Source organism: Mesitornis unicolor, unplaced genomic scaffold (genome assembly GCF_000695765.1).
Source record: "Mesitornis unicolor isolate BGI_N332 unplaced genomic scaffold, ASM69576v1 scaffold23034, whole genome shotgun sequence".
NCBI lineage: Eukaryota > Metazoa > Chordata > Aves > Mesitornithiformes > Mesitornithidae > Mesitornis > Mesitornis unicolor.
Window position 1 is genome coordinate 68555 of NW_010179701.1, and position 24163 is coordinate 92717.

Genomic DNA, 24163 nt, shown 5'->3' on the forward strand with positions numbered 1-24163 from the left:
ACTTTTCTTTTTTAGAAGTGTAGTTAATTATCATCTACATTGTAAAATGAGTCAGAAGATTAGAAATGTTGATGTTGTACAGTGTGCTTTGACAAAGAATTAATAAAAAGCACTACTAACACACGCTAAAAAGAATTTTTTACCTTTGGAGATTAAAGTAAAATGTCTCCTTTTATAAAACAGTTTCAGTAAAAACATTTAAATTCTGTATTATACAGAAAGTTTTATTAGATGAATATATCTTCTCTATTAAAACTGAAAATCACTCCTTAATCCAGGGATATTCTGTTTTTTCATATTGCTGGTGTAAGACAAAATGCCTCAGTACTTGAATAAACTAAAATGAAATAAATTACATGAACTATTTGCATTTTATTTCTGCTCAGCATAGTGTGTTAAAAGAAGAGGGAATTCCACATTTTTTGTCTTCTGCTTCAGTCAGGTAGGAATATTTATGTTAATCCAGCTCCAGAAGGAAGAGCTGGCTAAGACTAAAATGTTCAGTAGAGAAGAGGTACTTTGTTACTCTTACTACTCTAAATTTCTAACTCTAGTTTTGTGAAATAAAAAGGACAAATGACTAGCACATAATAGAATAATTTGGATTGTTTGAGAGTTCTGGATATCATCTGGTTCAACTCACTTCTGAAAGCATGATTCAGCCTTCAGGTACATGGATCTTCAAACATTACGACTTACATGATGGAGGGAGAACTGTGAGACTTTTCAGAACCAAGATGAGGATTAAAATTAAAACCAAGCAAATCAGTATGCTTTGTATAGGACTCTCCATCCCATGGGAAACAAAAAATAGAAGAAATTAAAACTGCCTACAATCAGAAATTAAGCATGTATATACTAAAAAGGGCAGCATAAGAGTTTATGCAGGATAAAGATGCCACTCTGTTGCAAGCATAAGCTTCTGGCAAACAGCAATTTAGTTTGTTCCAGGCAAGTCCCATTGGAAGAGACTTCTTGTCAGATGCAGGCAAGCGAAGCTTTCCTAGCTGCTCTTGCACCCTTATCAGGTTTCCTAAGCAGAACAGTAGTTGGGGGTAGTTTCAAACAGCTGATTTTTTGGTCTCTTACTGCATTTTGCTTACACTGTCTGCCACAGGCAGAGAGGATCTTGCTCTACCTGTGCTCTGAACACCATAAACAAAAAAAGCCCATAAAAGCAGCTGACTCACTGAGCCCAAACTCTCTGAATCTCTGAATGAGGCTCACAGTCATGCTAGGGCAGTCACAGGGCTTTTTTTTATTCACGTTGGCGGGTGGATGGAGTGAGCTAATGTCAGCCAGCAAAAGACGGTGCAAACATCCACATTGCTCCTCAGAGGCCCAGTGTCTGGGTTTTGCCACTGCAGTGGCTGGCAGACACAGCAAAATCTGATGTTCCAGATAAACTGGAATCTTGAAACTTGGCAAGTGTGCCCATCATTGGTCACTGAATGCAGAAATTAAAATTCCAAATTTCACTGTTCCATCTTGGATCAGCAAGAGGTCACAAGTCACTCTTATTTCACAGAGCTCATAGTAAGTGTTCTTAATATGTACCAAGATAGCAATTCATTTTAAAAAGGAATTTATTTCACCTTAGAGTGGGGTTTAAGTCTTCAGTTTAGGGAAATTCAGTTCACCTGCATTGCTTTAGCCCAAAAGTTTCCTTAAATTAGTCAGCATACAGACGCAGAGGTTGGATTGACAGAGCTATATATATGCACAAACATGTGCACGCTCATATACCTGTGGAAACAGTCAAATACCCATGTCTGCTGCACCTGGTCACTGCCCATTAATCCAATCCAGTCTCCAGGAATTTTTCTAACGTTCCCATCCCATAAGAACTTCCAAACAACTGCAGAAATATTTTCTTCTCTCAATGAAATGTCAGGGATTTACCCCAGTATTACTCTCTGTCTGAGGCCCAAGTCAAGAAGCATTTCTATGCAGGTTGTGAGTACACCTTGCTAGAAGATGCTTCAAGTCTAACAATTTAACAAATTTTGCAGCCTTGCTAGTAAGACTTCATGTTGGGATGTGCAATGCTGGCTTTTAAAATACAGGGTAAATTTAGCTTAGACACAATCAGTGAGATCAAACCTCATTACAATATGGTCCAATTTACATTTCTATTGCTTGGTCTGTTGGATCACAAATTAACAGTGAAAACCCCAGAGCTTGTAAGAAAGAGGAAGGGGCCAACATTCACTGAAGGTTGACTGGAATAGGAATATCAGGCCTTAAGGGTGCAATTTCACAACTCAGCGCAAGTGAAAACAGTGCTATTAGCAGCAAAACAAACCTGTTCAACATGGAAGAGCTCTGAAAAAATTATGAGAATTTTCTGCCTTGTTACCTTTGGGCTTGTAGCAAGGAGTTGGTATGATGCACTCTTCTTTTATGTGTGGCTTTGTTTTAGGACTACAGCCTCCTGTATGCATTCCCCTGTGATCAATGCAAAGGACCACGCGGTATCTGAGTCCTTGTCCACAGGTCACAGTGCACTGGAGAAAAAAAAAATGGAAAAAAAAGGTGTGTGTGATAAGTCATGAGTGATAAATAAAAAGAGAACATGCAGCAGAAGTATGTGTACATCAGAGAGCAAAATATGATGCAGGAACACCCAACCCTGAACAAAAATTACCCAGAATGGGTAGTTATGGATAAAGCACAAAATTGACAGAAGTTTTTGCCTTTTCACTCTGCAGATTTACATGGTTTGGACATTTTGCTGCTGGATTTCTCTTGCAGTGCCACTCTCTCATATTTGGCTACTTGGCTTTTGGCCATCCATCCCATATTGGAAATGCTCAGTAACACCCTGTCAGATTCATCTTGAGCCACTCTGCTTTGCTTGGACAAAGTACTGGGGCTTATGAATTAACAGGGGTGACACTCAGCTATTTTGGAACATGGCAGCAAACAGAATGGGAAACTATTTTTGCTTTCTTCCCTCAAACACTTTGTTAAATGTTTTTTCAGTTATTTTTGTTATGGCATATTAATTTTTCCCCCTGTACAGATTGTTTCAGAAGTGGTTGCATGGGAGAGAATCAAAACTACCAACCAGTGGGAAGGGCTATGGATAATGCCAATATAACTTTGCTCTTGGATAACAGCTTTCATCTAGAAATCACTAAATATTTTGCAATCGGTCAAGAACACCTCACCTGCAGGTAAGCTAGCTTAGTTTCTAAAACTGATTTTACTTGTTGAGAAACTGGAGTGGTGAGAAACTGCATTCAAGATTAAGTCTTAGTGTACAAAATCAAAGCACTTTTCTACTTTTGTAGAAAGACATTTCAAAGACTTTTGTACAGAAGAAAAGGTGAGTCAGTAACAGATAATTACAAGCATCAAAGACCAGAGTCATTTATGGCTTTATGTATTTCTGGAAATTTCTCAGAAATTCATGATAGTCAATTTATGGCTGAAAAGTTGTAATAAAGTTATACCACTACATGCTTACTGGTCTTGTTTTGTGCATTTCACTTATGTTCCCAGTCTATTATTAGTAGAAGGTCATAACATTACAGATCTGATTTATTTTTCCATCATTCTCCTCAATCACGTTACTTAATACATTATCCCCCAGTATTTACTTTACAGTTAGACAGATAGCATTATTTAAACCAGAGGTCATGGTAATAATGAAAGCAAGCAGCGAATGTTCCTAATTCCTCGATAAACTGTAATTTAAGCTATATTCTTAGTGCAGTAAATACAAAACCAACAAAACTAAGCTGATTACCGGAGACCATTCCTGAGCAAGCCACTTTGGGCAGTCAAATATATTGCAAGGCTGGACAACAGGCATCTTTGGAGTATACATGCATTTCCATTCTTCCACAGGGCTGATATGCCCCTGAATGTCTTCTTCCACGCATGAGACGCTGCGGCTTTGAATGCCCCCTCCACAGGATGAGGAACAGGCAGTCCAAGGTGTACTTTCCCACCTGGGAAAAAAAACAAACCCAGAACAGAGAGGCATCAGAAAAATGAACCCCTGTTGCTTCCCCATCCCCTCCCCCATGCATAAACTAATACCTCCAGGATAGGGTTTTTTTCTGATTAATGTCAGTAAAAACTAATCATAAATATGTATTCATACTTTTCGGTCATAACTGAAATGCACTTTCATGGCTACTGTTCTTAAGTTACAGATAAGTAATATGAAATCTCCTCTCTCCCACTAACCCAGTGACTACTACCACAGAAACTCTAAATACTTTTAACTTAATTCCTTTTATTTGAGTCACCAGATTATCACAGCTTCACATTTTGTCATGTTCTGAGGAGTCTTTGTCACAAATTACTGAAAGCTCAGTGTGCTCTGAAGCTGATGCTACTTTTGCAAGAATGTACAGGGAAACTGCAGTGGTTTTTTCCAGGGGAAAAAAAAAAGAGTTGAAGAAAAAAAAAGGAAGATTGGGAGAAATTACCGAAAAAGAAAATGTGGCTATACCGATAGGATATGTGTCCTCTGATGTATAAACCACATGGGCCTTGTTTTCTTATAGCTGAGGCAGTGAGATGAACTGAAAATCCGTCTTTTCTCTATGGGTGCCATTTGAGAATGTGATGACAAATCCACAAAACAACGTGTATGTTCTGAAAAGCTATGCATAGTTACGAGAATAATATATTTTTTATAGTGATGCATCTACAATAATATGTGTATTGTCTTATATGTGTACATGTCTGTTCACATCAAATAGTCTGGTATCTTCTCTCTTATTTTCAATGCATTGTAACAGAGAAGATTTGGAACTGCTGTCATGATCCAGCGTGGCTATTCCTGTATAATCTTGTGCATGCCTGCTGGTGTAAAAGTGTGCGTGTTCTATCCTGGAAACATTCCATAAAATCTTTTTGGAAGGTAAATGTCCTTTTTATAAGGGCATTAGACATAATGTTTGAAAAAATTATTTTGGTCAGAAGTTTTATATATTTACTTTAAAAAATTGTTTTTTTGTGAAAAAACCCACCTGTTTCCTCTTTAAGTCAAGAAAGAAAAAAAGTGAAAGGTGGGGATTTTTTTCATTCCACTTAAAAAAATGGAATAATTTTTTATTAAGTAACAATTACAGGATCACCAAGATTGTTAAGCAGTATGAAAAATGCTGATCTTTCCCACTGAGTTTTTATCATATCAATCCATCTTTTTCTCATCAGTTTCTGAGCATGTAAGTACTACCCATACTTGGGTACTGGCTGAAATTGCCATAAAACTCAATGTGAAATGACTGTTGAATGGCAAAGCCACCGATTAATTCTATGACTTACCACTAAGAAGTGGTGAAATCATGTTTACACCATGCCATATGAATCATCGTATCAAGCGTAAGCCACATATGTAATAAATAATAATCAAGCAGCTTAAATCTAGGAAAGCAGTTTGGTCCTCAGGTTTTGTATGAGTGTAAGATACAAAGGTGAAAAGTTTCTCTGTTGCATAGCTCATAAAGGAGGTGCCACAGCTCCTTTTGAGGTACAAAGCGTGCGACATTGACTGAGAATTTGTGAAAGGAGTTGGTGGTGCAATGCAAGTAAGCACTATATCTGCCAAGCCATACCTTTCCCTCTTCATGATAAAATTCAAGGCTGAGGGACTGCAGTAGGAAGATCTTGCAAAGATGCTTTCCCATATTAGCTCTCCACTTCTGGAATGTTTGTTGCTCTCCTCTGTCCCTGGTATTAGGTGCCAGTCTCAGACAGGTAACGCAACCAGAGCCTCTCTGGTTTGATTTGGTTTCTTTTTTGTTGTTCTTGGTGGGGTTTTTTTGTTGTGTTTTGTTTTGTTTTGTTTTCCTAGACTCTGTAGCTTCAGAAGAAAGCCATTTTTTATCACCCTAACTTGGCCCTGTCTCATGCCAGCCTCATGATCTGTTCAGTTTCTGCTGCTACTGAAGTTTTGGAAAAGAGACATGTGGTCTTCCCTCTTGGGGAAAGCGAGGAAGACCTGAGCCCTGTCCATGGGCTCATAGGAGCATATGTGGAAGTGTGGGAAAGGGAGAAGAAGAGAAGCGGCAGTGAAACAGCCAAGGCAAAAAGGTGGGCAGAGGTCCCAGCCAGGAGTTGCAGCCTGAGCAATTGATCAGAGGGTTTAACAGAGAATAACGCAGCTGGGAGCATGAATGTAAAGAGACTGTTACAGCGTGAGACCATAATACAGAACAGCTTGAGAAACAGTCTTGGCCTTTCGGTCAGTTTCAGGGAATGTCTTTTTTTTTTTTCCCTATCAGTGTTACCGAAAGCCAAATACCTCAGGGCATTTTGATCCTTTATTTTGGATTTTCTTCAACAGTAAAAAAGCCTCTGCTTAGCTGCCAGCTCAGGATGCTTTTTCCTTAAATACAGTCTCTCCACTGTTAAGTACTGCTGAATCATCCTCTGATATAAAATTGTTCTCCCTCTTTTGTCAATGTGCATGCCCTTTGTACACAATTGAAATAAAATCTGTTTTATTCAATGCTAGAGTATTAATACCTGTATTAGTATGTTTTATAAGTGTATCTCATTAATATTTGGTGATAATGGCTCTGTGTACATAACCATAAGCAGTTAGCTAGGCAGAGAAAAGCCTAATCCAAATGACACAGATCATTGATTAAGGGTGTCAACATGAATTGCAGTCACAATGCTTGGCAAGTAAGCTGTTCTCCTCCTTGTCTTCTTACTCAGTTCAGGGTGGGTCCGTGATTTGGCTAGAGGCTCTGTTGAACATGAATGCACTGCACTTGCACACTGATGCTGAAAACTCTCTACATTAGGCCTCGCCATGGTTTGAAGAAGGTCATTCCTCATCAGGATAGGACTAACAAGTTGCCTAGGGGGTTCTTTCTGTGATTTCATACTCCATGAACCAATAAATTAATGAAGAAGGAAACACAGCACAATACTGTTGCATGTCCAGGCAGTATTTCAAAACCAAAAGGTTATTATTCTTCAGTTACCAAACATTTTTACCAACACTAGTCTTATTCACTGGTTTAAGAGTAATTACTCATGTGATTATTTCCCTGAGAACCTCAAGTCTTACATTAAAGACATTTTAATTATGAGATAATTAATAATACAAATCAGCCTTGATCCTGTTCCTGCCCCTGATTTCTTAGAAAAGCCAACAGATTAATGTCCCTGGGGAAAGCATTAGCAGGGGTTTTTCAGGGTCAGAACACAACAGTAATATTGTCTAAACACAAAATCACAATTTATAAGAATGCAAGAAGCAGCACCACTGGAGAGAGAGAAAGTCTGATGGATCATTACAAAGCCACAGGTTACAGTCCTGTTCAGAGATGAGTAAAGGTAAGCAGAAGGACAGGTGTGAGAGAAAAGGGGAGATGTGGGGGTGAGGAAAGAGAGAAAGAAAGGGACCACACACTTAATGAGTCTGCATTGCTGCTTCAGGTAAAATATAATTTCAGTTCTGCATCAACAGTTTGAAACAGCAGGTTAGCACTTGAACATCTCCAGGTTAATCTGCAGGAGTTCAGAGCAAGAGAAAAGCAGCATCTGTTGACTTAGTTTGAGAGCAAAGCAGAAATGCAGAGAAGACATAGAAGAGAAGTAATGTATTTGTTAATCCTAGCATCTGATTGACTGTTTTACGTACCGAGGAAGGGGATGGTAGAGGTCATAGGGCATGATCTGCTTGTATCCATCACTGTTAGGAACAATAATGCCAACCCTCTGAGTAGAAGGTACACATAATAAAATAAACACTAAATGATTACATCATACAACTTTTTTTTTTACACAATATTAAAAAAAACGCAACCAGACAAAGATATTTTACTTAAGATGCTATCATATTTAAAACAAAACTACTGTTCCTGTCCTAGAGTTTCTGAGTCACTCAAAGAATAAACCACCAATTACTACTTTATTCTTATGAATATATTACTGTTTGACTAAGAAGCAATCCATTACCACAAGTGATCCAAATGAGTTGTCCAAATATTATTTAAATTTATGAGGTTACTATCTGTCATAAAAGATTAAAAAAAAAAATCTACACCTAGTATTTTCTTGGAACTTGGACCCAAAGTCACTGAAGAAAACAGGGCAATTTCTATCTTTTTCAGAGGGCTCTAATTCAAACTCTTTTAAACTATATATGATTGTTTCTGCCCTTTAGATAAAACATCTGCTCTTACTGAGCCAAGGATTAGAGATTTGGTGAATACCAGTGTAAGAATTCAAATCTGCCATCCTTGTCTTTCCACCTTAAATCAGTACAATTTCATTCATCTTCAGAACCTGGCTCTTTATTTGGAGTTTTCTGGAAGAAAGGAGGAGCCGGAGAGGAGTAACATATCAGGTTGTTTTTCTGTTTGTTTTTGGTGTTGTCATGACTGGTTGACTTGATTTGCTGTAGCATTGTTTGTATCTAAAATAATATAACATCTAAAGGTTATAGAAGACAATAGTGTAGATCAAAATTAGTAATTATCTGAACCATTATCATGCCAGATATGTGTCAGATATGTATCACTTGACTTGTTGGCAACTGCAGGGTTTCACTAAAGTGCCAGTCTGGAATTTCATCTTTTGTCCACACTTTTTACAGATTCTAACTCAGAGTAATTCTACCCATGTAGTTCCCCAATTGTCAGGCATATCTGTGAATGCCAAACAGGTGATCTCAGAGCACTTCATCTATCAGTTTCATCAAAGCCACTGTGCAACAGGGGACTTGGATAGGTCAGGTGGGCAGAATCCGAAAGACTGAATGCCAATTGAAATGCACCAATTGCACCAAAATTAAGTGTGCATTTTTACCCAAGTTATAGAGAGAGGAGACTGACTGAAAAGAATGAAGCTGTTTTTTTGAGAGCCTTATACAGATGGGATGTGCTAGGTAGATTTCTGCAGGGAGGAAGGAGCAAAGGAGGGGGAAGGGAAAAACTATTCTCAATCCTCAACACAATCCACTGAAAAATGGTGTAAGCATTCAAAGGAGTCTTGTCATGCTAAGGCCAAAGGGGTCTATTCTCCTTTCAGTCAACAGGGTTTTTATATGCATAACTTGTCCAAGATAGGAGAATGGATCCCATTGTGTTTTCACAGTGAGGAATCAATGTCAAGTCAGTGAGCTAGAATTTTCCAGCGAAAGCATGGGAAGACGCTGGAGCCCTGGAAGTGTGTGATGGGGATTAGACAGCTCCCTCTAAGATTAGCAGCCTCTGCAGTCACAGGAGTATGAATATTTGCAACTTCAGAGAGCTGCCTGTCTTCACAAAAGTCTAAAAAATCTACGAGAGGCAGTTCTTGCACTGGGAAACTGGAAAAGACAAGTGGGTCATTTAGAGTATTGCCAATACTCTAACACTGCAAGTATTTTCAGACTTAGCTTGATGGCTAAATGTCTGGAGAAGTTTCAGAAATTGTGTACTGGTATTTTAAGAAGATGGAAGGGGAATTTTTCTGATTATTTTTTGCTCATACTTTTGGGAATCTCTGCTGTTTTCCTGACTCAGACAATGCAAAAGGGATTGTGTGCTAAATGAACAGAACAAGTAACAATAATTACTCTATTACACTGAGATTTCTGGCTGACATGGGAGTAGCTAACAAGACTCATTCACCCAGACCACCTGGAGCAAACCTGCTTTGGTAGAAGCAGGAGCACAAAGCAAATTATTTTGAAGACCTGCCGTCCGAAACCTCCCCTGACTTTCAGACCAACAAGTTGTGACATATACTCTGCAGGTCGGTCTGTTTTCCTCCTCCATGCTGGCAGCTTCAGCACAGTTGGTCTTCCAAGGCACATGTCCAGTTGAAGCAGGAGCAGCACATGACAGAGGTGGGTGTGATCCAGGTCTGCCATCTCTACAAATGTTTGGCTTTCCCTTTTCCTACAGCCATGTTCCTTGAAAGTCATGTTTGATGTCTTCCCTGGTAGCTCCTTCTCCTCCTTAAACTACCCCCTTTACACAAATGACAGGCGAAAACACCTTTCTCCTGTAGCTCCCTGATTACTCTGTCTCCAATCAGGTGCCAGGCCTTCCCACCTCCCACTCCTTCATGCCCATAGCTCTCAGGTTGGGCACCTGCTGAGCTGTGCAGGACACTTGCACACCTCAAGCACACAGCCTTCACTTCTGCTATGGGTGCTCTGTTTTCTTGGGGGTTTGCTAGCCATAGTGCTGCAGGCACAGGGCTGCCCACACTCCTGGGAGGCTGGAGCTGTTACACCTCTTTCCTGATGGGGACTTGCACAGCAAAGATTTAGACTTTTGCTGAAATCTGCCGGACTTGAGAATAAATGATCTGCATGGCAGGGACTATGCCATCTAATAAACAGTCCGAAGTATGTCTAACAGCAACTGGCAAATAATAATATGAAGTTGCAGCAGCTTAAGTTGGCCGTGGACAGCAAGTGAAAAGAAACACTTGGAAGACCTGAAAAAGTTTGTCACAAAAGATGAGTTTAGCATCTGAGCCAGCATCTCCCTGAAAGCCATAGCTATCACTGGACAGATGACAGGCTTGTGAAAAAGCCCCAGTTTAACATTAAAAATCTTGATGCTAAGGCAGTGTGTGATACTGCATCCTTCCCCCACAGTGCTCTGTGAAAATGCACAGTGTGACATGATCAACTTGTGCTACAAGAATGCTTTCTACCCTGAGAAACAGGCATTGAGACCCTCAAATAGACAGTATCTGTTAATGTTTCCCATGTGTTAGTCTGTAAAACTATCAGAGCTGGGGTAGATGACATCTGCAGTAACACCACAGGTACAGGCAACACTGGCTTTTGAATTCCTACTTTTGCAGGAAGCAAGTACCATAATTGTCCATTAAGCTACCAGTATGAGTTACTCTTCTGTTTCCTGGGCCACCTTGCTTAATCCTGAGATACAGACAGCATGATGGTCATCTTACCACTTTACACTCTATCAGTGTGAAACTTGAAGAACTACCATGTATTTTGTATTTATATGGTCCTTTTATATGGTCTTAGTACTTTACAGATTGGTAAAAGCAAATGTCCACTACCTGAACATTTTTAAATGAAATGTCAGTGGATATTTAAATAATCTACTCAAAAATGCAAAGGTCTGCCAGGAAACCTATCGTTCTGTGCCAGCCTCCAGAAAAACTTCACACTTTAGGTGGTATATCTGTTCAGCACAACAGTATATCATCTTTATAATAAATGACTTGTTCATGGTGTACAGATTTCAAATTCTAAGAAAGTTCTCTTCATTATCATTGCCATAGACTGCTAAAAACTTTACGGGGCTTGAAATGGGTGTTATCAATTGGAAGCAGCAAAAGTACTTCCTTCCTGTAGCATGACTGTAATGCTTCTAAAAATCTTATCCTTTTTTAATTCAGTTTAATATTTTATGGTGATTTGAATGAGCAGTGTTTGATAGAAAGATGGAAATTTGTTGTTCTTTCTCACTACTAAACATTAACAGCTGAATATCCAGTGAAAATCTCTGTAAGTGATCATCTTACTAATTGCTGCAGTTTTGGTCTCTTCTAGGATTTAATGGACTACATTTCCCACAACTTCCCTTTGGGCAGACAAGTATCTGTATTTGCTGCTCATAGCAGTACAAGAACTACTTTCCCACCTTACAGTTTGTTATCTGATGCATCCTGACAACTCCTTTCTGTCTTTCTTTATGAACTATCTCAGAGCTGAATTTACTCTGCTAATCACACCTTTTAACGCTGTCATGAATGCTTCCTGTCCCACCCTCCTTGCCTATTCTAACAAAATAACTTTCTAGGTTAATTTACATGCCTTTTGCCCTGCCCCGAAATTCAAGGTTTTGCCTATATGTCTTGAGAAGAAAATTGCCTCTTTAGGCATGAGGAGTATCTGCAGCTCATCTTTATCCTGCTGTTGAACTCAGGTGACCCTGACTATGACCACCAGAACATTGCCACTGCTTATTAGCTCCTTCTCCATCTACAACTTCTGTACCTGGAGGCATATGTACTGTCATTTCTACTCAAATATAACATCATTTCCAATTCAGCCTTCCTGAAAACTTAGCAAGTGCTTCCTTTCCTGCTGCTTTGAATTGTTTTAGGCCTCCTAAAATTCTCCACCCCGCCCCTTTTTTTTTTTCCATGCATAATGCATTACTTTGGCTCATTTCTTCTGCAGTCTTGGTAGTCCCTCAGTAAATTCTGAACTCCTCAAATATGTACCTCCATAAATACACAGTTTGAATGACTGATGTTTGTTGACTGTGCTCTCTCACTTACAGACAGCACACTTTCTGCTAACACCAGTTCACTTTTCCAGCACATGCAACTTGTTCTCCCTTCTGCTTTGACAGCTAAAACCTTCACATCTCCACCCTCTTTGGAATGGCCGTCTCTTGCTGTCTTTAGGATCAGTCACACGCATATGATTGACTGTGGAAATCAAGACCAGACCCAGCAATCACAGGCAAACAAGGTTCAGAGAGCACTGCAAGGCAGAAAGGCTTTCTCAACTTCCCTGTAACAAGTCAAGAAGTTCAGCAAAAATGTAAATCCACCGAAATGACCATTTGCCTGAGGCAGAGATGCATTGTCATGACCAGTGTCCCACATTCATGCAAAAAGCTGGGGTGTTGGCAAAAAGCCCAGTATCTGTGGTAATTATGGGATATTTTACACGAAAGAGTATTCAAAACAAAGTTTAAATCTATCATATGTCCCAGTTAGGAGCAATAACAATAAATGAGACATTGTGTCTCAGCTCACTCTCATCGCTGCAGACCTGACTGCTACCGTGTAAATCAGAAAGTGCAACCTGTCTTTTCAGGGACATACCAGTTCTCCAGTTTTGTTCATCTTCCAGAAAGAATGTAGTGAAAATGGGAACAACTGCACTGCTGTTACACTTGGCTTATAATTACTATTTAATATACCTTTAGGGAAGCTGATAACAGGCAAAAAAGTATGTGTTTGGCAATTTTCTGCTTCAGTTGCCAATTTGTAATGAAAGGAGAAGACCTCTGTTACTGTTTAAGAGGTTACTCTATATTGCCCTTTTAATTGTGCATATTTACTTGTTACCACATCCTTGTCTTATGAAGAAAATATCTAAAATTTATCATGCACATGTCTTGCACTGTTGCCCAGGAAATGGTATACACTTTCACATCACCAAGTGTACTGGGGATTTCTCACTGCTTAGGGTTACTCTGAATGACCGTAATAATCTAGCACTTTTGTGTGCTTTTACTTGTACTTCATTGCTCTTGTCAGATTAGCTAAAAATTAACAACTAAAAAGTTAAATTTAAATTTAAAGTTTCTTTTTCCTGGTGCCTGCCTCCAACACCACCCTGTATGGATAGTTAAGTGAGAATGCCAAAAGAAAAACTTTGATGAGTAGGGGAGTGGAGTTTGCAATTCTGCTGGAGGACTCCATAAACTGCGGATATCTGAGAATTCCTTCAGGTCTCTGAGTGTTGAAAGTTGTGCTTGAACTAGACATTTTTCCCAAAACTTTTCATACATACTAACATTATTTCTGGTGGCAGGCTTACAAGTAATGCCCTAAGCAAATTACAAGATTTTTGCCTGTGCAGATCAGACTGGAATTATTGACAAAGTGATCAAAAGAAGCCCACGTGTTAAGAGTCTTGCTAATACGAAATTTTAGGGATAGTTGTCACATGAAGTTAAAATCTTTGCTGAAGATGCTGGTAAAAATGCAGAGCAGTGCAGCTGGGAATACCACTTGAAAGCTAAAGAGTAAATCTAGAAGCAGCACTGATGTTGTTCCAGAGAGTATCCTAGTGAATGATGAGTGAGGTAAAAGCCTTTTTCATATTTGTAAAAAATTGCTTTTTGGAGGAATGCCTTTGAATTATGAAAGAAATTGTATTTTCACCTTTCGGCACCTCAGATTTGTTTGAGATAGTTTAGCCCACCCAGTTAAGTCAAATCTAAACAGGCTTTTTCTCAAAGCAGATAAAAATTCCATTCATTAGATTGAAAATTCATTTCATTAGAGGATACCAGACAAAAGGACACTGATGATAGCTTAAAAATCCTCCCTTAAACCCTTCAGACTGTGAAGTTTTGGGTAGTAAAAATATTTGCAATTCATTAATTGTGTGAAATATTAATATTGGCTTCGCCACCTAGAAGGGGAGTGGACTAGATTGAACTGGGTGGAATTTACATCAGTAGACATTATACATATATTTGCCAGTCAATATGGAACCTGATCCCAAGCACAGTTGATTAGAGAGGCTTGATAGGGCATTGATAGTATGTAGGGACTCAGTGTCATCTATCCTGCAACACACTAATTACCAGTCTTACCTAGGTGGACAGGCCACCTTTACTTAACCAGGAAAAGGAACATGTATAAATGATAAATGTTTGATAAATAACCTTCCACACATTGCTTCTCCTCTGAGTATGTGAGAAACTGGGTTTGCAGAAAGAAAAGTTGATTCATTTTCCACGTTTGTTCAGTCTAAGCTTTTGTTGCTACTCATGATGCCAGCAATACTGCTAATTATTGTCATCATAAGCACAATAAAGTAAAACATTTCTATGCACTAGGCCTAAAGAGGTAACTGATTGCACACCCACATGATGTTCCTGGTATTCATTTAAACTTTTCTTTCAGCCTGCCCTGTGCTTTAATGTAATCCTACAGTAACCAATCTCAGTTGCTTTATTCAGCACCACTGTGGTCTTCCACAGTTATTTTCTGTGGCATTCATTGACACACCATAGGAACAGTCAGAAACCATCAATCAGCTATGCCTCACTGGAACTTGGTTTGCCAGGAAAAATGAGCATCTTCATTTTATACCAGCAGAGCAGAGCAGCTCCCACACAGCAAAGACACTGCAGAGTCAAGATGCCCTCTTTGCTCACGCTCCTGACCCCATTGTTCTGCTTCACCTACCCTCTTCCGGACTGTAAGAAAGCATTGGGATTCCAGAAGTTACCACAGATTTCCTCTGGTTTTCTGTCTGGGTTGTTGATTCTTGAATTCTTTACAAAGGCACTTTTGAAAATAATCATTTGCAATTTGGCATTCTGTGAGGATGTTTCCAGAAAGCCAATTCCTCTCTGTTACTGCCTGTCCCCTGGGACAGCATAGCTGTACTTCTAAATGACTCTCCTTCCCCTTAGGGTCTTTATATCAATAACTTTGCCTTGTTATGTCTTATATAAAACAAAAATTTCTTCCTGACATCCTGCCCAGCTGCTATTTTTTTCTCTCTTTTCTCCCATGTACCATGCAGTTGTCTGTCTTACCATTTGAGACTATGTAATTTAAAATTATCAGGAAAAGTAAGGAATACATCCATAGTACAAATTCCTGAGGCAAATTACATATTTGACTCAGGAACAGTTTAAAAAAAATAGCAGCTTAGGCACTAAAAAAAAAGGAGCTACATAAAATTACTTTCTTATTTGTACTCTGAGAGGTGAATCTAAAATACAGGTTCCATATAGATTCACACCTTTCAGCAATCCTTTTTTCAAGACATTCCTATTTAGGTCTCTTACCTGATCATACCTGGCCTTTACTTACTGACATTTCTCTCAAACTATTCAAAGATTGCAAAGAAACGGGTTTTGATCTGAGAAAATCACTGAGGAAAAAATACAAGAACTTTATTATAGTAAGGTTTCCAGTTGCAACTGTTAATATATTTAAGTAACCTGAGAAAATTTTTTTTGTGGAAAGTACTAGGAAAAGAGAAGCTAAGTACTAAACTTGAATGAATAGTGGTAAAGGAGAAAAGGGCCTTATTGCACTGTGTGAAAGCAGTTGAAAAATCACTTCTGAGGACATGCTCAACAGGAAATACTTTTCGTAAAGTCCTAGTGAAGCTGCATTCTTAATATTATATTGTTAATACATCCTAATGAAATATATGATAAAGTATGTAATTTAAAGAATGTACAATACAGCTGAGATACTGTTGGATTTCAAGATCTGATATTTTGACTTTTTCATTCTGAGAGATTTTCACTTCAAATTTAAAACTGTATGAGATAATTTCTGGCCTTTAATTATTTACAAACAGGATAGCCATTAAAAATGTGTTTACTAGAACAAACGAATATAAAAGGCCATACACCCTGTATAAATGTGTCTTCAGTGATGAAGAAACCTGAGTGTTAACTCCAGCTTTAAAAGTTAATGAGCTTTAATGAAATGAAATGAGCTTTAATGAAATGAAAACGTTCTAGAACAGGTAAAGACTATCTTGAGCTTGGAGTGATTTGTTCTGCTCTGATAATGCCTAGCTTTATAAAGCTGATATACTGGTTTGGGAAGCAATCATCCAAAGTTGGGTGGATCTGTAGTCCCATATGTCCCTAAAGCATCCTTCTTCACCTGGCTAGGACACCTTTTTTCTACAGCAATCTCCAGCAATCTGAAGGACCAGAGCAACTTTTTGGGTGACATGTGCTTGAACTCACTTTATCAAACTTGACACAAAACTAGTCTAGAGGGTAAATAAATGGCTTTAGGGCATCCTTACAAGCATGCCTGCTGGCCTGTGCTTAACTATCTTTTAGGAGAGCCACAGAAGAGGACCAAAAGGTTTAGATCACACAAATAAATTCTTGTGAATTATAAGTGGCTGCAGACTGCTTTCCACTGAAGTTCAGGGGAATCAGTACAACAAAGTACTGGTTCTTTTTGTGGTTTTGTTCCTTTTTGTATACACAGGAAATTAACTCTCTGATTTTACTATTTTTACTACTAATTTTCTGAGAAAGAATGCTTGGCAGGGGAGCAGAGAGGAGTCTTTTGTGCAAGGCTGAAGGGTATTGGTAATTCGAGCAAATTCTCACATTACATTCTTACAAGCTACCATGACTGCAAGTAAGCTTTTTACTGAGGAGAAAATGTAAAAAACCCATAAAAATAATGCATGTAATTATGATGACTATTTTCCAACAACATTTTTACCCCAAGATAATTTTTCCCATCTCACTAAGACTTAAGAGACATGTGCTGATCATGGGATGGCATCAGGGAAAATTTGTTCTCTCACACTTTATGATGTTTAATGAGGAAAAACACAATCTGTGGGGAAGAAACAATGATTTAAAATAAGTCCTTGCAATGTGGAGGTGCTAAATGGAGGTCTTTTTCTACACAGTACATCCTCAGGATGAGAAACAGGTTGAATTACTTAGATTGAATGACACTGTAAGCAGTAGCAAGCCAATATTTTCCTACTTTATTTTACTCCTTTAAACTCCAGCCTCTTTAAAAATCAGAGCTGACTGACCTTGCAGGACAAGGATCCAGATTACACTCCTGAAGTTTTGGCTTTGGCTTGATATTTTCAGGATAATAGTGACAGTATTGATCTGCTACTACGTGGTTGCTTCTCAGATCAAAACATTCAGCAGATGTCAGTTGATAACCTGCAATACATAGTGGGAGAAATTATATGTGACATGGTAAGCACATATTTCTCTGAAATGCATGTACATTCTACTTTGGTAAAAAGCAAACTGAAAATATCAGTGCTTCTGGACATAACAAGCACTGTCTTACAGACCAGATAGAAAACAAGAACTTAAATCATATGTAGTAGGAAACAAAAGATAACGAGCATGGTCAAATAAAAATTCAGAGCAAAAAGAAAAAAACCCAGGCTGAGTTTTCTTGGTCACCAAGATTCATACACTCGATTTCAATTTCACTCACCACTGTTGGTGGGCACAGGGGCAAATGGAAACATCTTGTGACTTCAAAGCTGTCCCAAATCCCCTCATTCCTTATGTTTGACATCTGTAGCATTAAATGCAGCCATATGGATAACAAAATATTCTTTATTTACTGAGCCTACTATTATAATGCTAAAAATTTACAGGCTACTGCCACTGTTATTACATCCCTCCCTTCAGTTAGGTGTAACTACTCCCATTTTCAGTTTTTCCAATTTTAAAGTTCCACATCTCAGTGTAGCAATTGGGACAGATCCTGTATGCAGATGTCTGTTACTGGAATACAATGGTAATTCATTACCTCCTCCACAGGATGCTGAACACGGGAAAAAATCAGTTTCCCTCCATCGGTGATTGATAGGTTGATAGAAGATAAACTGAACTGAACTATCAGCAGCGCCAGCATAGTGGATCTGAAAAAGATGTAATGCCAAAGCATGAACTTGACATAAACACTAGGAAGAAGCATTCTACTGCATGCATCTTGCAGCTTTGAGACATATTGCAGCTGCATGAAATACCAGAGATACTTTGCAATAGGAAAATGAAATGTACAAAACAGCATAGAATGGTGGCCACAAAATACATTGAAATAAATTTCTGGGCCTAAGCAGTGGCATTTCTGACCATCCTGAGACCATGCTGTGAAATAATAAATGGATGGTAAATGCATGGTTAGTGCTACTGAATAATTTTATGGGAACAGAGGATTTGAGCTGATCTCTATTCCATCAGAAAAACATCTACTACTACCTGCTGTCCCTGCCACATTGACATAGATTTTACATCTTTAATATTTCCCAAACACCTTCTGAGACCATGTACACTGTATTAGATAGTTCAAAGTAAAAAACAGGAGGCTGTGCTGTGAGAAATACAAAAGTATATAAATTGTAATTCAAGGTGAGGTCTCTTTTTCATTCTTCTTTGTGGTACTGTCATTATTATAAAGCTGTTCTTCTGCTTACTTTATTTTGGCAGCAGAAATATTTCTTTCAGTCATAGGCATGGACTCTTGGCTGGAGCTAAGTGCACGTTTGGACAACACTCTTTAGAGCCTACAAGCACTGCCAGCTTTTAAGCCACCTGAGCTCCACTATGCGTCCAGTGCTTTGTGTGCTGAATGGATTTCCCATGTAAAGAAGGGTTTGTAGTGCAAGGAGTGCAGTAAGAAAAGAGACCTTCGTACTGTTATAGCAGCACCACTTGCACCTGGCCCAGGAAAAAGTCCTTCCTGTTTGATGGCTGTTCTGATTAATACAGTTATGGGGACTTCAAAATCTCTGCAGAGCAGAGATGGTCCTTATCTTTAAGCTTTTGATGAACAGCTGGCAAAGGAAGAACAATACTGCTGCTACTAAAAGCATTCCTTGGTTGATTAATTGTCCTAGGACATAGTACATCAGTATTGGTTGGACATCTCTGCATCAGTGGCAAGATGTTATTACAGGAGAGAAAACTGCCAAATAACAATCAGAAAAGATGGACTATTCTCCAAGTCAGTACTCCTGCCTCTAAGAGTAATACTTCCTGTTCTTTTTTTTTTTTCTTTCTTTCCAGACAACTTAAAATATTTCAGCACTGTCTCTTTTTTATTTTCCCACATTTTGAACAAGTTGCTGTGTTTTGGAAACATAATTTTTCAATCTGCCTTTCATTTTCTTTCTTTTCAAACACCAAGAGACAGCGTCAAAGAGTAGACTGTGAAACAGAAGCAAAAATACGACAAACTGAGCTGAACAGTGTAATCTGTGTTGTTTGTTTTGTTTTCCCCTGTAGGTAGACAGAAACATGATTATAAATCAAAGTGTATCTTGAAGAGAAGGAGGAAGGCAAAAATACTGCAGGATATGTTGATGGCTGTAAGAGATCTGGCCCACCAAGACTAAGGTTGCCCTTATCTAATTAAACAGTGACATAAATTCCCTACAGGGAAAAAAAAGAAATGTAGAAATACAGCTTTTTCAGCAAATGGCAGTCCTTTTGCAGGGATTAATGTTGTTTGAGCCTGTGTGTCAGAAACAGGATATCTAATTCCTTGTGCAGAGATGGTGCATTAATCATACACTTCAGAAGCACCTTTCTGGGCTCATGAAAGCTTCATGGACTTCTGGGAAAAATATTCTATTGTGCTGGAAGCCATTTGGGGAGGTCTCTGATCTGAATATGCAGCAAAAGTGTTCACTGGGGAGAATTCTGCTCTTACTCTTTGTTTTTATGGATCATCATTGGTTCTTAAACAGAAGATCTACTCAGCAATAAAGTCTTCAGTGAATGAATAAGAACAGACCAAGAGCTCACACAGAGTCTAAATGGAAGGGAAGGAAAAAGAGCTCACATTAAAAAAAAATCAGGAAGATATAAGAGTTCCTCTCCCTGCAGACTATTCCTGCATGTCTGCAAAATTGTCTGTCTGTTTTGACACAGAGAAAAGACAGGTGTACATCTTCTCCAGCCTAATGTGGAAGTCACTCATACAGCCATGATAACAACATAGATGGGAAAGAATTAGAAAGAGCCACAAGCATAAGCTGAAATGATACAAAACAAGCAAATGAAAGAAGCAGGCACAGTACTGTTTATTTTTTTAAGGAGTACTGTAAGCAGAAAAGGAACAATATATGGTGATTCCACACAGCACAGATTTCTTTTTAATTTTGTTTGACAGTTTGCTAAAGCTAAGATCTTGATCCAGGAGAAAACATCACTGGGTGCCTGAGCCTTGAAAAGCTCAAAGTGAGACCTGATAGCTAAATGCTTTAAGAAATGTCCTGGTTTTGCTGCACAGGGCCAACTTCCACACATTGAAATACTCAGCTCTGGAGCATGGTGAAGTTTTTTACCCTTCTGATATTTGCACACTCTGCTAGCTATGAGAAATGCCCGAGCTTCAAAAGAGATGGTCAATACTTGAGAATCTTTAGTTATCTGTAACTCATGGCAAGTTTTGTATCCTTAGGTCACAGAAACAGAAAAAATGGTAATCATTCATTAGGTTTGCAAATAAAATCCTACCTAAATTTATTAATAGCACATAGCAGAATTACTCAGATCTTGCAGAGCACTCAGCTGTGCATTTGTGCATTGCAAACTCCTAGACACCATCCTTGATTTCCTTTAGGTTTCAAGAGAGTTTGGAGTATTCTTAACATCAGAGCAGCCCTCACCACTTTGTGACACTCAAGAAGATACAACCAGTCTTATAAAGAGTTAGTTAAAATTAGAGTCCTCAGAGTATTCACCAAAAAATAACTGTCTAGTCTACAGTCACTAGTAGCAGAGATATCTTTTTTATTGTAGAAAAAAAATAATATTGCTTATATCCTGCTTTTCTAAATTGACTTTGTAAATGGCTGTCTGGGATGGTGTACCAGAGGAACACTCTGTTGCTCAGGAGAAGTTTTGGATTCATAAAAAGCAGTATTTATCTTTGGGATATCCACAGGAAGTTGAACAAAAACAACAGACCTCATAATATGAATACAGAAGCAGCATAATCTTTTTGAAGTATTCTGATCTGTACTGTGACCAAGAGACTGTAATATCTGAATTCATCTTTTTATTGTTTTTCCCTATACCCCTCAAATCTGATTAGTTCACATAAAAAAACCCCAAACAAATTCCCCCAAAGCTGCATGCCTTCATGCTTGATTTTGGCAGCATATGTCGGAATCATTGGTTTGTGTTCACTGAAGAACATATGGCTTGTCCTACAACAGTGCACTAAGTATACTTGGAAAGTTGTGAAATTTAATCAGCAGTTTATAACCAGCAGTGATAACCAAACAGTTATCAATGTTAATTGCAGGATTAAGCCATGAAAAGTGTATTCAATAAGACATTCCTATTTTATGAAATTGTGTGTGTTGAAGGAGGAAAGACACCATTTCTTCCTTGTGTGTCCCAAACTGTGGACAGGGAAAGGGAATTGTTATTGCATGCCATCTTCTGGCTGGTTTATTATGATCTATCTCCATGCCACTATGCTTATTTAAAAAGTTCTAATGGATTTTTCCACATTGTTATTACAAATGCTTTCTGCAAGTGCCAAATCCCAAACCATCGGTCTTGATTTATTAATGAGATGTTCAATGTTGTAGCCTTCTAAGTAACATATAAAGAAACTGGGGATGAGGGTATGGAGAACAATCCTCAGTGGCATACGTAATTTTCTGCTTTTCATGTCAGTAAAAACAAAGTTTTGGTATGATGCTTTCCTTTCTGTACTTTGAGCAGTTTAATATCCCTGTTTCTATGTAGTGATACCTTACATCAAAAAAGAAGGAGGATGTGTAAGAGATTTGTTACTTTTCATAATTTTTCATGAAGCAGCCAGACACTGTCATGGGAAAATAATTTTACAAGCTTGTTTAAAATAACATAAAAAGTACCAAAAATTTAAATCATGAGAGATGCTGAAGGCTTTCAGGCATGTTGTCTAACACAAGCCTACACCATGACTCCTCTGTGCTTCCCTTTGAATTCCCTTGGAGTAATAAAGGAAGTTCTGCCTCTGAGCTCTGGGAACATGTCTCCTGTCCACTTCTGCATTCATGGCCCTTTACTGTGATAGTCCTGTGTTGGATTAGCTTGGTTTTGGGGTTGTCTTCATATGGAAGACAGCTCCCTCTGTGCTTCTCAGTTCAGCCTCTAAATCAGCCACAGACATCACTGTGAAATTACATTATCATCAGTTTACAAGATTTACAAAGCATCTCTGAACTGAACTTGCTCATCATGACCTAATCCTTCATTAAGCTGTGTTCCTTTAGGTGATTTGGATGACTGTTAAAAAGCCTTTAGACTAAGTCTCTCGTGAAGCCAAAACAGAAAGCTAGAAAGTTCAAATCTTTTCCCAAATTCCATCATTTTCCCCAAAGGAAGAACACAACAGAAAATCAGTGCAGTGGCCTGGCTAGGAGAGCTGGCAGCAATGGAGCCTGCTGTATCAGCTATAACAGCTATGATAATCTATACAGAAACCACTATTAAGTGCAACAAAATCAGAAGCTTCTCAAATGAGAAGACCAAAGTTATCCCACAGAACCTAGGACAACTCAAAAAACACCAAAACTAGCCCCGCTGTGTCTTTTCTGTGGATACCACCCATAACACTCCACTTATCCATGTAAAGACCATTTCACTGCCACCACCATGCTCCCAGGTTAAGAAAAATCACCTCAAGGCAAGCCATATTAATTTCCCCTGCAGTTTATTTATTAACCTTATTTTAATCATAGCAATACCTAAGAAGTAAGTGCAAAAAAAGAATTGATCCTATTGTGACAGCTACTGTATAAAATAAAATTATTAATATAAAAAGACAATGTTTTCTACAAAAAAAAATTAAAATTATGAAAACTGATCCAAGTTGGTACCAAAGCTTCATAGCACTTAAAACCGACTGATTTTTGAAACAGATAGACTTGGTGAATTTACACCTGATACCAGAAAAAAAGAAAAGGAAAAAATGATAACCAACAATTTGTCATAAGCATAGAAAATTATGTGTCTAAGAAACTCCCTTTATTGCCTAAAATTTAAACCTGACAGTAGATTTCAGATCAACAGTATTTCAAAGAAGCATGTAAGATTAACAGTAACACATCTCAAGATTCAAACAGCATCCACCCAGTAGTTTCAAATCATATACTCTTCAAAGAGCACAGGAATGCAAATCAAGTATGATCACATTTGGCCTATTTTCATTTACAAGCTACTGTTTAATAGGAAATTAGGAAACAGGAAAACAGATAGAAAATTACAACAACATTTTCTAGAATGTTGTTACGAGTAACGCATGAACCAGCAGAGCAGTAATCTCTACCTCTGTTAAGGGATCAGTAGATAGAATGAAAACAAAGAATGGAACTCAAAGATGAGTTCCTAAGAAGAGTGATGCTTTCTGAGCATTGTGGTTTGCTTTGCCAAAGATTCACAAGCGACACTGATGAAGGTAGCTTAGTTACCAGTTTTCTTTCAGGTCTTTCACTAAAGATCCTAGACAAAATTCACATGAGTTAAGAAGAACCTCCCATGGACTGGTGGCTGGGTAACAGAGAATGGTCCTATAACCTGTTCTTGCAATGGACGAAGGACTGCAAAATCCCTCAGGGATGTGTGCTAAGGCATGAGTTGGATAAATGAACAGGATAAAGGGTCAACCATGAGCTGGCCAAGTTTGCTAATGAAAAAAGGTTATGAATGGTAGCTAAAAATTAAACTGCCGGTGAAAGCACCTGAAGCTTTGGCAGACTAAGCTAAATTTCAGTAAAAAAGAAGTAATGCCTATGACAGGAAACAATTATTTATATATGTTAATTATACATTAAAATATTTTCCATATCAGCTACCACTATTCAGAATGATAGCAGGGTTGTTATAGGTATTTCTCAAAAAATATCAGCTCAGTGTGCAGCAACAGTTAAAAAGTTTAACAGAACATTACAGAGATGAAGGAAAAA

At 38.4% G+C, this 24163-nt stretch overlaps 1 protein-coding gene across 1 annotated transcript in view; it reads right to left on the reverse strand.

Moving 5' to 3' along the window:
• Positions 1-18112, reverse strand: part of LOC104535485 (ADAMTS-like protein 1) — a gene marked incomplete at both ends in the record, with an annotated part of 84469 nt that extends 66357 nt beyond the window's left edge. The window contains 5 exon segments of the mRNA XM_010182877.1: positions 2360-2507; positions 3755-3959; positions 7622-7672; positions 17255-17393; positions 18001-18112. Coding sequence (XP_010181179.1) covers positions 2360-2507; positions 3755-3959; positions 7622-7672; positions 17255-17393; positions 18001-18112 — 655 coding nt within the window.
• Positions 18113-24163: the final 6051 nt, after the last annotated feature.